Source organism: Megalops cyprinoides, chromosome 3 (genome assembly GCF_013368585.1).
Source record: "Megalops cyprinoides isolate fMegCyp1 chromosome 3, fMegCyp1.pri, whole genome shotgun sequence".
NCBI classification, from domain to species: Eukaryota; Metazoa; Chordata; class Actinopteri; order Elopiformes; family Megalopidae; genus Megalops; species Megalops cyprinoides.
This window is the reverse complement of record NC_050585.1, coordinates 21,454,810-21,470,044: the sequence shown is the minus strand read 5'-3', so window position 1 is coordinate 21,470,044 and position 15,235 is coordinate 21,454,810. Positions and strand designations below refer to the sequence as shown.

Below are 15,235 nucleotides of genomic sequence, written 5' to 3'. Positions count from 1 at the left end.
CTGTGTTCTAACATAGGTCAATATCAAACAGGCGCTGATTAGAGCTGATCTATGACTAAATCAAACACTCATTCACTTTCACAGAGTGTGGGTGATTTATTCTTTGATCTTCTTCGGGGAGAATATTCCACGGATGCTATGGTTTTGTTTTGGAATGAGGCTTGATTTTGCTCTGAGAACACTCCTGAATATGCTCACATTCAGTCCCCATTCTGCATTACTGCACTGTTGCTCATGTAACTTGAATGGATACACTTATGTTCTATTGCACTGGACATTGCTCTGAATAAGAGTGCCTGCTAAATGCATGTAATGTAATGCATTATGATGCATTAATACAGTATTGTTCATCAGTGTACTAAGCTGCACGTAAAAGCCCACAAAACACAATGAATTTCATGAGTACTTATTATTAATGAACAAGCAGAGCCAAAACTTGGATTTATTTAGCATATTAAGCAAGCATAATACATGTGAACACTACTGAAAAAATCTATAAAAAATAATAGTAGTCATGATTACAAAAATCAAAAATGCTACATAACTGTCCAATAAAAAGGAAGTAGGTGTGAGGGTCACCCCAACCCATTGTGCCAGGACACGCCCCTTTCAGGTGAGTTGAAAAACCTGCAGAACTTGTGGCGGACATCGTACGCCTCCCAGGATCAGTGGTTCCTGCCCATGTTCCTCATGGCCTCCATGTGCTCAGAGGCGGAGCTCTGTGTCGACGAGTGCCTAGCACAGTCACTGTGTACTCCAGCTGGCTGCCTGCACCTGAGCAGTGACATGCTTCCTGCCGATCATCTCCAGGCAGCTGGGGAAGCCTTCTCAGTGAAGCTCAGGGCGATGGCTGTCCAGTCGCACACTGTCAGCCAGGATACGTAGGCCTGCAAGAGTCGTCGCAGGTCAGCTCTATGCAGGGCACCACTGTGGAGTTTCCCATGTGGTATGTGACCGCCAGGCTGTTCAATGACTCACCTGATCCCAGATATCTGCAGAGCACAGCGGAAAATATTACACCTCAACTCTGACTATAAAACAGTCAAGAAGAAATATCATTAAATATCATTATCATGAAGTAATGTCAGACTGATTCAGTTAACAATTATTTTAACTATTATGATGATCATCCCCATGTTCCCTGCTCAGTATTGTGATTCCGTGAAGGAAGAGGAGACCTGGGGCCTGTGGTGTCGACTGATATCGCCACATTTATTGCTCATGTAAACTGTATATTGCACCAAACAATACCTGTGATTTTCCCTTTCAACTTGAAATGACAGATTTTCTCTAGTCTATGATGGAGTGCAGCTACACCACTTTCATGTAAACATATTTATTAAAACACTCATATCATTTCAAGTCCAAACATAGGCTACTTTGCACTGAAATATCACAAAATTCTTATCACAGAAACTAGGTATTTGTGTCATAGTCCCTTTATTTATTGCACTGTGTCTGTGATGCTATAAAACCAACCAGACATGTTGGGTCAGTTGCATTTGCAATTTATAACAGCACTGATCCTGATGGGGAGCTGAAAGATGATAGAAGACAGGAGTTGGGAAGTGAGTGGGGGGGGGGGGGGGGTGGCGATTGTGTGATAGGTCAGTCCAGGTAGACTCTGAAGAGATGTGTCTTCAGACCATGTCTGAAAGAGTGGAGTGATGGAGCTGTTCGTAGAGGGGCAGGGAGTTCGTTCCACCACTGGGGAGCGATGTAGGAGAAATATCGTTGCCTTGCAGAGCGAGAACCTCCCGCTTTGTCTGTGCGAGGAGCAAGACGTCCAGTTGCTGCTGAGTGTAGGGGCCAGGCTGGTGTGTAGGGCTGGATCAGGTCTTGGAGGTAGGTAGGCGTTGTCCTGTTGATTGCAGAGAAGGCGAGGGTCAGCGTCTTGAATCTGATCCTTGCAGCAATAGGAAGCCAGTGGAGGGACTTAAGCAGGGGAGTAACATGGGAGAATTTGGGGAGCTTGAAGATTAGTCGGGCAGCTGCATTCTGAATGAGCTGCAGAGGCTGGGTGGTTCAGGCTGGGAGGCCTGAGAGGAGAGTGTTGCAGTAACTCACCCACAAACTCCCAAAACAATTTTGTACATCCAGCAGAGATGAAAAGAGTTAGCTAAGGTGAATGGTGAAGAGTTGTACCCTGAATTTAACACGGACACAGTCGTTACTGTACGTGAGAAAACATCTCTTTTCTTGTGTATTCATGGAGTTATGCATAAACATAATCCCGCATTTAGTTTAGGTTGCCACAAGAGATATCTTTACTTGTAAATAAGGGGACAAGGCATCCTGCCTTGATTTGCTTCAAGTTTTGCGCTAATTCTACCTCAATAAATCGGGCGAATGAAAACATAACACTGCTTCACAGCAACTGTATTGATTCAGTATTCCGGTGACTTCTAGTTCATCTGTTTGTGAGCGGGTTAATTGTCTGACACCTGCATTCCAAGCCAAAACGACAGTTGACATCATTTTACGTAAACTAGCAAACCAGCTGGTGGCCTACTGTGTGCCTGGAAATCTTTCTGTTGGGGGCAGGGACATTTCTAGATCCAGGGCTCAGTCAAGTTTGCCTGGGCGTGTCTTTTTTTTTTTTTTTTTGAAGGGAGATCGGCATCGGTAGGTTGGGGAGGTTATATCTACCTTTATAATAAATAAATATTATCACACCTTTGGATGCTACATGTCAAGTTCCGCTCTGTTACACAGTCGGTCTGTTTTTTTGCTATAAACACCTCCTTTTTCAGGGTGAAAATATTCGGGGCTATAGCCCCGAAAGATCGGAATTAATGACGCCACTGGTTGGGAGTAAATATGGGCAGCATCTCTGAGCCCTCTCAGACTGACAGGCAGCATCTTCCTCACTACTCTGACAAGTGACTGAGGTTGCAGATCTGCCAGGTAGCTTTTAACCACCAGTGTGATTAGCCGTTTAGCGCATATGCTAAAAGCGCATGTGCGATTAGAGAACTAGATTGGAAAAACAATTTTAACTTTGAGGAAACAGTGATTTAACATTAAAAATATAGCAAATGTTAACTGAAAACTATGAGAAGCTTAATAACGATAATGAAAACATAACGAACCATGTAACGTAACACAAAAATAAGTTACGTGTGAAAGGGTTTTAAGGAAACCCACTGACAGAAAAAAGGGAAACCGTGTGAAAGTTCTGATGTTCGCAAGTTCTGACATCACCTCATTTATGAAGGAAACGGCGTGCTTTAGTCATTGTTTTGAATTATTAACAACGAGAAAAGTGTAAAAATATATACATTGTTGAAGATGTGCAAGGCTGAGCATCCCCTGATGACATAGAAGAGCGTAGGCCTATGTACCGGGGCTGAGCCCCGGCCAAATTTAACCCTTGCCTATAGCCTACATTAATTAGGTGACCTATCCATCATTGACGTTAAGTCACAATGATCTATATGAGCTACCAGATGACATGCTTGCTGTGTTTGCCACGCAGAAATATAAACAGTGGAAAAAAATGCAAAACTGTATTAACAGAAAACTAGATTTATAGCAGCGGGGCATTGATTACAGTGGCAGCACAGGCTGGCATTCAAGCACGTTGTACATTCATGGCGGTGCGACATTTGGGACTGGGATGTATTTGTTTATTGATAGCTACTGGGACACTAAAAAATGGTAGGCTACTCCTTAAACCGTCAGGAGTTCAGTCATCTGTACTCTACAATAGTACAATAGTTGTTTATAATGGATGAGCGTAACAATATCGTGCAGTACGTTGTCATTAAAGATGAATTAGGCAGCAGAAAATGACAAGGTTCACAAACTAGCTGTTGCCACAGTTCAACAGCCTAATCAGTCCCACCCCGATTATGCACTGTCCATGCATTACATGCAATTCTAGTTTAATAAAATCAACTCAAATTATACCATGCCCAGGTTATGCCGGTTAGTTTGACCATTTCCTAGCTATAACATTAATGAATGAAAATGAACTAGCTTGTGCTCTTTTTCTTGCCTGTCATGGGAACAAGGCTTTATCTAATTTTAGTTTATTACACTTTTTACACTCCTATTTTCACTTAGATAATGTTTGTATGTTGCATACATTTATTTCCTTTCAATTTCAAAGTTTCAGAGGTTAAAGTTACATGTAGAAATGAGTGAAGCAAAGAGGAGGAATCTTACAGACTTCTTCAAAAGGTACATCAGACATCACTACTGATCTAGCTTAGCTAGGCACATGTGCCAAAGCCAAGTATCTTTTAGTAGCAACATAGTCACTAGGTAATCTAATCATGATTTAATTTCTTGATATAAAAGTACGAAACTGAATGGCCAAGCTAGTTAAAGTTTATATTGTCCCTTGGCGCATTTTCAATCTGTTGTCAGATTTCTCATCATCATGTCATGCCATCAGTGCTTTCACTTAATATTAAGGTTTTCCTTTTCCTTTGTCAATTCCCCTCATTTAAATAAAGAGTTGAGCAGAACAGGGCAGGTGATGAGAGAGGAGCAGGGCAGCTTGGACAGGAGAGAGGAGCAGAGGAGCTTGGGGAGGAGAGAGGAGCTGGAAAGGGGAGCAGTGTAGGAGCAGCAAGTGAGAACTTACCTGACTGCTGGAATAAAAATCAATTTGAATATTTCACCAAGACTTATCCATTTCTTATAGTTAAAAATAAAAAAATTGGGATGCAAATCATGCAGGGAAGCAGGGTCACTTGGGGCAATGAGAACAGGAAAACTGAGGAACACATTCTCTAGTGAATGGCAGAACTGTAGGGTAGGCCCATATGGCAACAACAATGAGAAGCAAATGAAACCTTTGAGAAAGAAAATAAATGAACACAGTGTCTCGCATAGTCACAAATTAGCAGAAGACATACTGAAAAGACAAGATAAGAAGCTCTAGAATCAAGCTTTCTTAAAACATGAGCTTAAATTTTAGCTTCAACCCACAATGTCTTCAGAATAGCGTACTATATTGCAAAAAAAAAAAAAAAACAGCCTTACTCTGATCATCCAGGACTAATAGAGCTACAGATGATAAATGGTGTAAATGTTGGCTGTATCCTTCACTCAAATGTCACATGTATAGACATTGTACATTTTATATCAAAGGAGATGAGGCGAGCATTATTGGCAAGTATCAGAGTGACCTGACCAAAGCTCACTGTTATTGTGGATGAAAGCACCTTGTGAAGCAAGAAATCTTTTCTTATTGTGTACCTCAGAACGTCAGTTGATAGCTCAAAGCCATTGACCTTCTTCTTAGTTCTTCTTGAGCTAGAGAATACAACTGCAGGAATCACTAGTGACCTATTGAACTGCCTGCTGAAACATGGTCTTGATGATGCTTTTCTTAAAGAATGTCTGGTGGGATTCTGCCTCATCGGTTGGCATTGTCTGAACCATAGGTTGGAGTGGTCTTTATCAGATGCAGTCAACACTGCATAGAGACCAACCACTTCACAGCTTTCCTTGACAAGTTATACTGTCTGTATAATCAGTCACCAAAGAACTTAAGAGCTTGATGCTGTAGTCTCTGGAGTAGGTGTATGTTTGAGAAGGATTGGTTGAGTCTTAGGGATAAGGTGGGTGGCTTCATCTTTCAGAACAGTAAACGCTGTTTGGACAATGTACGCTGCACTCTACAATCACCTCACAGCTGCAAATAAGATTTGAACTGAAATTCAAGTGAAAGATGTATGCATGAGGGGCTATCAGCAAAGTTGAGTTCAATTGCTTTTGTTAAAAACCTTGGGCTGAAGATGGACACACTTTGAGGAGCTTAAAGACCTGTCTGAGGCTCTGCGGTCCAGAGACATTAGACTGTCTCACTCAGTCAATCTGATAAAAAGGCAGCTAGATGTTTTCAATAGCATGAGCAGGAACCCAGACAGTGGTCCGTTCTACAAAACTGCATGTGAGGCTGCGCAGCAAGGTGCTTTTAATGGCATAACACTACAGAGTGTCAGCAGGCAGAAGGTAATAGATCCCACAATGTTCTATGAGGCATTATGCAAAAGCATGCAAACAAGAATGGCCACAAGTGAAGAGGAATCACTCTTTCACAAAGTCAATGTGTTGGATAAAAGCACATGGCCAAGCCCTCTACCATTAATGTATGGGGAAAATGAAGTAAGAAAGCTATGCAATCTTTTGAAAATAGTATTCTCTGGTGTTAAGCAAAGTTATAGGGGTATTAAGGATTTTTTTAAGGATTATTAATGCCAGTGTATCAATGCACAAGTCCCTTCTGAAACTTAAACATGCAGTGGAAACCGTTGCTGTGAACAGTGCAGAATGTGACAGGGGTATCTCAGAAATGAATGCAGCTGTGACACTGTTGCGCTCACAACTGAAAATTGAAAATGTCTCTGCTCTAACATTCATTAAAATGGTTGGACCTCCTCTTACCTCTTGAAACCCCACAAAATATGTCAGGAAGTGGGTAGCTACCAGAAGGTCTGCAGACCATTTAGTGTGTACACAAAGATGCACTACCACACAGGCTTCCCCATATCAGCCCATCTGGGATCTGATGAACTAACTTTTACAGTAAGATGTTGCGCACAAAATTTTTACAAAGTCATGGAATTTGATTGTGCTCGCTGTGATGGAATTAACTGTAATATTAGCCAACCATTTCCACCGTGTATTGATGAGAAAGTTAAAATTCTCCCATCTAGTTGGGATAATGTGTCTTCAGTGAGTACACATGTAGTTGCTTCTCCATTTTTTCACTTGTTAACCCTAATCTATAGATTATGGTCAAGATTGTGTGGAAATAGTGATTGAAATTTTATGGGACTTTGAAAAGTCATTGAAAGGTTTAGAAATTTGAAAAGGAGTTGGCAGCCTGTGTATATTGTAATATTGTAATATTGTTAACATTATTTTTGTCTGCTTGCCAGCAATGGCTGGTCAATTATTAATATGATTAACCTCGTCTCAAAGAACAATACCACTGTCTACGTTATGGACCGAGTCCAACCGCTGGTCATTGCAAGCACTGTGTTCACCTGTATGAAGTTGTATACCACTCCATTTGAGAACTATGCATGAATGCATGTGGACCTCCACTGCTGCAATCATCTTTCTCATAAAGACTACACCTGAATGAGCTCTGAATTCCAGCATTCCTATCCCAGAGCCTGCCACACAAAGCATTCCATAAAGCTGTTCACTTCAAAACACATACCTATGCTGGCTGTACAAGTTCGCACCTGTCCCAGGTGTCAGATCCCATGGGTGTGAATGCAAGGAATACAGCGGAACACACAATGCGAGCCCGAGCAAGTCAGCAACAAACACTAAACTCCATTAGAGTGTCCACCTTGTATACTTTAAACACCTCACAGCACAGTGCAACAGGCCAAGTACATGAAAAAGCATTAAAACTGTGGAAACGTTTTGGTTCATCACTTGTGATCTGAGCGGTGGAAGACACACAGTACACATCAAGGTCCTTTTTTAGAATAAATTCATTTTATTTGGCGTCATAAGTTTGTTTCCATGGGGTATCAAAACATCTCAAATTCTTAGTGGTCGAAGTGGAGGGGGGGGGGGGGGGGCTGGAAGGGTTTTTGGTTGAAAGCAATGCAGTCCAATTCTATAGACAGCAAATGGGGGGGGGGCAGGAGGTGGGGAATCAATAGCCACTTTTCCTCAGGTGTTCTGCCATGTTGAAAGCTTTGACGTTCACTGTACCACCATGTACACCATGATTTCCTTTCAAAATGACTAGGGCTGGGGGAGAGAGAGAGACAACATATTAGCCAACATAAAGCTACAAACAAAGGAACCCCACAGACACAGACAATGGAACATAAGTAATCACAGAAATAAACCGACAAAACAGGAAAAAAAGTAGAATCAATGAAGAAATGAGACTTCCAAATTCTGTAAACAAAAGGGGAAAATTCATTTGACAAAGTCCAGCCAACAGAGGCGGACACCTACCCTCATCTCTACCCTTTCCATGTTTTGAAGTACATCAACAGATGTGTAAAAGCTGATGATAGAGATCAGGTGCTGAGGGAGGGAGGCAAGTGATGGCCCTGTAAACACTTGATTGCTCTCAATGAAGACATTTCCCACGGCAGGAGCTGCCCATTCTGTCTTTGCCCCATTTGCTACACAATTTCCTAACGCATCCCATTTTCACGAAACCACAGGATCATATTCTAATACAATCAACAGTAAAACTGACCCAATATTGACAATATTCAATGAGCTGATGAGAGGAGCTGTTTTAGCCCTGCCCGCAAGCAGACAGCAGCTACTCACTGCCATAGGGACCGTCCAACACAACTCCCCAGGACTAATGGTAAAAATATTAAAAACATTTTGAAAGATGGGTCACCTGTATTCGACTTGCCCACGGAGATGTTGCAGGTCTGAGTGTCCGCCTCAGACGCCTTGGTCCGCAAGTCCATGCTGTTCTCGTCATTCAGTGTGTCCCTCAGCACGGTGCACTTTATGCCTCCCAGTGTGACCCCGTTACTGAAGAAGCTGCTGCGGTCCTTCCCCACCAGCTGGCGAATTTCTGCTGCCTGTGAGGGGGTTTGAAACATGCATGTGCCCCATCAGATATCACGCATTGTGTCCTCCGTTTAGAGAGGGTTACACTGTTAACATTTGGCCTGCACATACACTGGATGTTTGTCTGATCATTGTCAGAGGCACATGCCTCTGGGCATGGGCAGGGTGAGGCAGAATCCTACACTACATATCTGCCTGCTGGGCAGGCTAGGACCAAACCAAAACTCCTATACCCCAGTTCGGCTACCTCTTGTGATTTGCCACAAACTTATTTAGCAGCAGTTCCCAAACACATGGTGAGTGTGAGTTGATTTGATATGATTCCACGTTTGAATGCATGTTAATGTAGCGGGTGTAGACTGTGTTGTGTTTTTGCACAAGCTACTCATTTCAGTTCTGCTACATTAGCACTACTACATTTTAGGGGGCAGGTCACAAAATATATTCAAGCATTAAGTGAATTGAGAGCTGAGAAGGCTTTGGGGTGATGGCATTAAATAATCAGCTGCGCCATGTATTAAGCAGACATCTTAAAAAAAGGTAGACAGTTCCAAAGGCTCTTCTGATTTATATGTTGGTATCAAACTCTCCATAATGAGTAAGCATGACGTAGGGAGAGTCTACCCAAGAGAATCTTACACAAAGGTGCAAACAGGTTGGGTAATTTGGAGGGCAACAGTCCTGCATTCAGGACAGTGTTGACATTTCCACACCAAAGCCCCAGCCCCCAACCTGACAGACATTTCAGGGGAATTCCTGGAGATCCCCAGACACCGTTCACATGCGGCCATCAGTGCAGCCCTTTAAAGCTCAGGCACCAAACTGGAGCTGTTTAATGAAAGAGACTCAATGGACAGACCATCTGCTGATGCTGCCTCAGCAGCTCACCCCCAATTCTGCCTTTCAGACGAGGCATTAAACCAAGGTCCCCACTCACTCGAGTTGCTAAACGTCCCCTGGAACTTAGAGAAAGCAAGTAGGGTTCCTGGGTATTCTGGTCAAATTCCCATTCTACCTGGCCATTTAATTACCTCCCAGCCACATTATGGGTAAATAAATTGCTCCTTCATCACATCAGCTGATCCATCATCACCATCACCACCACAACTACTAAAACACCTTATCTATCATTAATTATTTCTAATATAAAGCACAAGTTAAGCACAAGTTATCAATTGGTAGGGCTTGAATAGTGTTATGCTCACACTCACTGGTCTGGGAGTGTTGTTAGCCTGGTCTGACACTGTTGCTCACTTTAATTGAATGGATACACTTATTTTCTGTTGTGCTGGAACTCTCATGATTAGAGTGTCTGCTAAATGCATGTAATGTAATATTTGACATATTACCATCTAACACTGCATCTGACCATGTGGATACATGAAAGTGTATTTCAGTCATTTCATTTCAAGTGCTCCAGTACCAAAGATAGCAAATTAGACCCTGAATTTAAAAGCTTATTGTATGGAGACTGGCCCAGGAATGCAGATCTGGGAAGCACTCACATGGACAACAGGAGGCCATTATTGACCAGTGACCTCTGACCCCTGTCAAAAAACAGACCTCCAGAAGGCAAGGTAAATGAGTAGGCAATGGCCCTTAATGGAGGGTTTCCATGAAAATTGAGAAGCTTTGAGGAAGGATTGTATGCTGCCAACATGTGAGCTACTGTTTAACAAAAGCTTGCAGATATTAAAGCCTGAAGCAGCCAGCTGTTTGTCACTGCAAACCTGATGGATATTCTGAAATGGTGCATTTTTAAGCAAAAGTTTGAAGTGCTAAAACAAAAACCTCCCTGATCAAAATAAATCTAATTAAAATAAACAAATTCTGATTCATTCCTGGTTGGGTTTGCACTCCCTGGCCAGAGATTTGCCAAGCTTGGCAGGATATGACATCATAGACTCACTACCTTCAGAGATGTTGAAGAACATTCCATCTCCTAGGCCCAGGATGCTGAAAGGCCAAAATATGAAGGTAGGGCATCACAACTCACCCCTTGCTAGCACATCAAACACCACCCGTCAAGCTCAAATCACTAAAAGACCAGCTTGAGTGTTAAACAGATATCAAAAAAGCAGTCTGCATTCCTTACTGAAACATAGATTCCTTCCATGTATTTAGCAATAGTACCGTTTTTTTATGTGTTGTAAAAAAAATCATTTCAGTGATCAGTCTGAGTGTGGAAGCTTCACAGAATTTCACCAGACAAGATACCTTGATTTGGCCTTACCCAATACAGGTTCTTGTGATTCAACAAGTCATGCATTGCAGAGTTCCAAAGAAAAACCTACTGACCCACCAAAGAACTGCACTCTGGTAAAACATTCCTTCTACTGGCCACCAGGGGTCCCCTGGGAGCAGGATATCATTAGGACATTAGCATCACACCAACAGGCCTCCCCTCAATGCAGGAAATATAAAAGAAAAATATGCACCTTGTGACAACCTGTCCGACAACACAGCCGCGCAGGAAGGGACAGTGCTCAGTCTCCGCCCCAGCTCTCCTTGAATCTGCAGATTCCAGAACTCAACAACAGGTAGTCTGGCTTCAGATATATGGCTGCCTGACCAGGCAATGACAGGGCTCTTTGCCAACACACAAGTTGTGACAGGCTGGAAGCAGTACATCTGGGGCTCTGAAACAACATTCCTGGTTCTGAGGTCACACTCAGAGTTCTGCCTCCCAACAACACCTGGGAGCAGCAAAGGAGGCCACTGAGCAGACAGCCAATTACAGGCCAGGCCATGTATCACAGTTCAGAATCTACAGCTTTTCGCTTTTCTGGTTATATCAATATTCACAGCAATGACTAAAATGTCTAGAGGATTTTATCCTGTGACTTCTGCATCAAAACTTTACCAAACAGACAAACTTTGCCAAACAGACTCCCTTATGCAGAGGGACATGCACAGGTTACATTTTTACACATCACCCCCCCCAAACACACACCGGCCCCTGACACACTGGCCGAGCCAGCAGGCTGCTCCACTGAACAGCAACAACAAACAGGACTGGCTGGTATGTTCCCTCCCTGTACCACAGCCGTGCACAGCACCCTGGCAGCTTGCAAAGAATTCCACCAAAAATGCATCTGTCATGTTTATTATTGCCAAAGAATGGACAGTAATCTTTCATACTGTAAATGTTCCAGTACCCCAATAACTGCCTGCAGCAGGTCATAATGTGCTTTGGTATAATTCGTACTCTGTACTGTCATTTTTAATGCTCTGAAAAACACTACAAAGAGGGCCAAGTGCAGTTCTGCACACAACCTATGACAAAATGGCTTAAGGCCATTTTTCTTACAATATTAGATAAAGTCACTGTCTTTTTCCCCTCACTACCTGGTGGTGGTAACATTTTGGCACCAAAGGGTGACCTCTAAGCCACCCAAGCTGTCCTGGATAAAGACTTCTGCTACATTAATTCCAGAGACAGCAGGAACAGACCCCAGTGAAGCAGACTGGTCTGGAGGCCTGCTCCACACTGTTCTTTGTCTTCCTGTGCACCACACTCAGCTCACCATGACTGACCACCAGGAAAAGAGAGGGAGGGAAAGACTGACTGGGCTGACTGTGTCGGTTTCAGAGATGGCCTTAAGTCACTCACGCTGGCAAGTCTGCAAACTATTGTTTGGCTCATATTTCAGGACAAGGACAACCAGGGGAGGGGGGTGGGATTGGGGGTCCCTTTGAAGTTTCACTGGGGACTGTGGCCACATTTACCAAAGTATGAGCCAGGATCCCCACCCATCCCTCTTTCAGAACCATACAGGTCCTCATGCAGATTGCAGATATTTTTCCAAAAGATGCAACACTGTCAGAAGGCTACAGGGGTCACAGTTCAAATGCTGCCTGGCACTTGTGCCTTAATTGCAAGGGCAGTAAGTACTGCTTTGATTTACTAACAACTTTGGTCAGCCATCACAAGCAGGTACAGTTAACACTAAATTTAATGGAGGAATATTTAGTTCTAAATCTGCTTTGAACTCTTCAAATACATTGCCAGTGCCCTGCTATCATAGGACTCATATTCCTTTTGCTTAAAAAAGGCAACACTTTCAGAGAGGTGTCAAAGTTGAGGTTTCCCCCCCATCTTCTAAGTTTCGAACTAATAAGACCCAAGCAGCTCGTTACAATCTGAAAAAAACATCCACAGAGTGGCTGCCGTTTTCGAGAAATTGCTAGTTTAGTCAGTTCTGCTGACACTAGCATGATAAGCAAGTAGTTCAGAAAGGTCTCCCTTAACCTACGTTGTATGAAAGGATATGATCTAATCAAGTAAACGCAGACTCGGCTCAAGCGGAATCAATGCCGATTTGTAGCTATATCCTGAATCGCAAAGTACGTCAATGGCACTGCCAGACAACACGTTATCAGATGATCTGATGTTAGGGTTTATGGACACAGTGGAACGAGCACGGTGGTTTTGGCAGAGTTCGTTGTGCGATTTGTGAACGGTTGTTTTCATCCGCAGACCTCACTCACGACACGATCGATTTATTCACGTTAAAAATCAAGATAACTGGCATATTACATATGTACGTATATATACGTATATATACGATAGCGCTGGTACCCGTGTCTGTGACACTCAGAACGGTAAGGTTACATCGAATACATGTGTTGTTAGTATAGTAGCCATGTGTCGTTCGCCGTTTCGTTTTTATGCGTTGTCTGCAGATAGAACACGTCGTTTTAGAGACACCATTGCTCGATCCACCAACCTTTGACGTGAGAATGCGTAATGTTACTTCATCGAGTCCTTTGTTCTCCAACACAAGTAACTTATCAAACACTATATGTGTATATATGTAGGCTATGTATTACTACAAAAACTAACGCTTGAAAACGTAATTTTACAGGACACCCGCTAAATAAAGTCATCCAGCATAGTAACAACGTACTGGTTCTGTAACTGAGAAGCATGAATGAATTTCCAAGACGGCCACATAACACATCCGGTTTCTTTAGGCGTAGGCTACCCTTCTGACACCCACCTCCCTCCCACCCGACAGAAAAGGGAGCTTCTTTTGCCCATGATCCACATTCTTTATGTTAATGTGGACTCACCTAGAAAAAGAATTACGCGCTTCAACGCCTTAAAATGTAGCTACTACACCTCAAATTCCTGAAAGATACTGTAAAACAGCTCAAGATTTCCCAGAAGAAAAACAACGGTCTTGTTAATAAACGGTTCGAGATCCCAGCATTTCCTTTAGCTTTCTATACAAAGTGAATCAAATCAAGGCGTGAATGCCGCGTACACAGCCACATAAGGGCTTTACATGTTAGCGACCTGTGAGGGGCGGACTGACTTTCGCTAAAACCACATGGACGGACGAGAGAAAGGAAATCCAGGTGGACACAAGCGCAAACAACGAGTAGTGGAAAACCCCACAGGTCAACTGGATAATAGTTTTCCCAAGGCCGATCTTGCATACACCTTTAGAGGTTCGCATGTAGCCCATTTCCTGCCGCGAATCGCCTCGTGGTCAAAGAGCGGGCTAGTGAAGTTGATACTTTACCGTGATTGCTTTAAATTGTCCGGTCGGATGGGCCGCCCACACCGACTCGCTTGCGGACACGCACCCCACGATTGCGGCGTCTTTCATCTCTCCCCCAGACATCAAATTTGTGATATAGTCGTCCCAAGACATCACCGACTCTTGTTAAATTTTGGTGGAGGGTCAGGAAACTGGAAAAAAAGACGGGAAAGTTCAGGACGTGGAAAAATGGAAAGGCACACACGTCTACCAAACTAAAATTGCGCACCGGGAAAAAAGCAAATTTTGACTAACTGGTTTTGTTTTGTATTTTATATGTTTCTAATAGGTTTCCTGAAATGTTATCAGACACGGAAATTAAATAGGAATTAAGAACGAGCTACCTGCTGCAGCACAAGCCTTATGACTTTTGCAAAGTTGCAAAACGGGATTGAGGAAGTCGACACGGATTTATATTGCACCATGGCGGCGCGCGCCAGCCCACAGCATCGGACACTTCCTCAAAACTCGCAGAAGAGCGGGGAGGAGGAAGAGGAGGATCCGAAAACAACTGAAGGGGGAAAAAAACGCGGAAAACAGGGAACCGCGAATGTAGAACCGTCTTTCAATCTCTTAATTCGTTTTCCTCTGTTTTTCACATTCAGGATCGTTTCTTTGTAATTATAATAAATGTGCGCAGCGCATTTAGCTAAATATGTAATTTATCCCCATGTGTAGGTACTCGAAACTTGAACAGGCAATGTTCTGTAGAACGCCACGAAAAGGTAGCCGGTAGTCAGCCGGTCACGTCTCAGCTGTCAGTTAAGAGGCACAGATTATGAGTTTCCATCTTGAATTTTATTTTCAGACGTTTACTGAAACAAAAACACTAATCATGCATGCAATCACAATTCTGGGTTGTGGGTGATCACCAACAGACCTACTGTAGGCCTAGGCCTAGGCCTATTTATCCATGATGAAACATGATATACTAACTTTGACATGCACATGGTCCTCGGTGAAACATCACCAGACTTTAAATCCTCTATGATATTTAAAAACTTATCAGCACACTCAGTCAAAGCATTTGAGAAACTTTACATCAGTCTGTAGTGTGCTGTTACTTCTTTATATTTTTATTCCTCCCCCTTCCTTTGTGTATCTTCAAAGGCTATCGATTGACTGGTGTTGGAATTAGCGGTGCATTTAATTGTTCG

The 15,235-nt window shown here is 43.0% G+C and overlaps 1 protein-coding gene across 1 annotated transcript; it reads right to left on the bottom strand.

The window, feature by feature from the left end:
• Positions 1 to 7,555: 7,555 nt before the first annotated feature.
• On the bottom strand, positions 7,556 to 14,523 carry LOC118775699 (profilin-1-like). The gene is made up of 4 exons (XM_036525738.1): positions 14,423 to 14,523; positions 14,061 to 14,230; positions 8,351 to 8,540; positions 7,556 to 7,734 (listed from the first exon to the last, which is right to left on the bottom strand). The coding sequence occupies exons 2-4, from the start codon at positions 14,190 to 14,192 to the stop codon at positions 7,637 to 7,639; spliced, it is 420 nt and encodes a 139-aa protein (XP_036381631.1). The 5' UTR covers positions 14,193 to 14,230; positions 14,423 to 14,523; the 3' UTR covers positions 7,556 to 7,636.
• Between the last annotated feature and the right edge of the window lie 712 nt (positions 14,524 to 15,235).

Bases quoted from the DNA above. Each gene is read 5' to 3' on its own strand.
- LOC118775699 (XM_036525738.1), bottom strand. From the start codon at position 14,192: ATGTCTTGGGACGACTATATCACAAATTTGATGTCTGGGGGAGAGATG. The intron at 8,541-14,060 runs GTAAAGTATCAA...ACCCCCTCACAG, and splicing joins GACAATTTAAAGCAATCACG to GCAGCAGAAATTCGCCAGCT. The intron at 7,735-8,350 runs GTGACCCATCTT...TCTCTCCCCCAG, and splicing joins CGTGGGCAAGTCGAATACAG to CCCTAGTCATTTTGAAAGGA.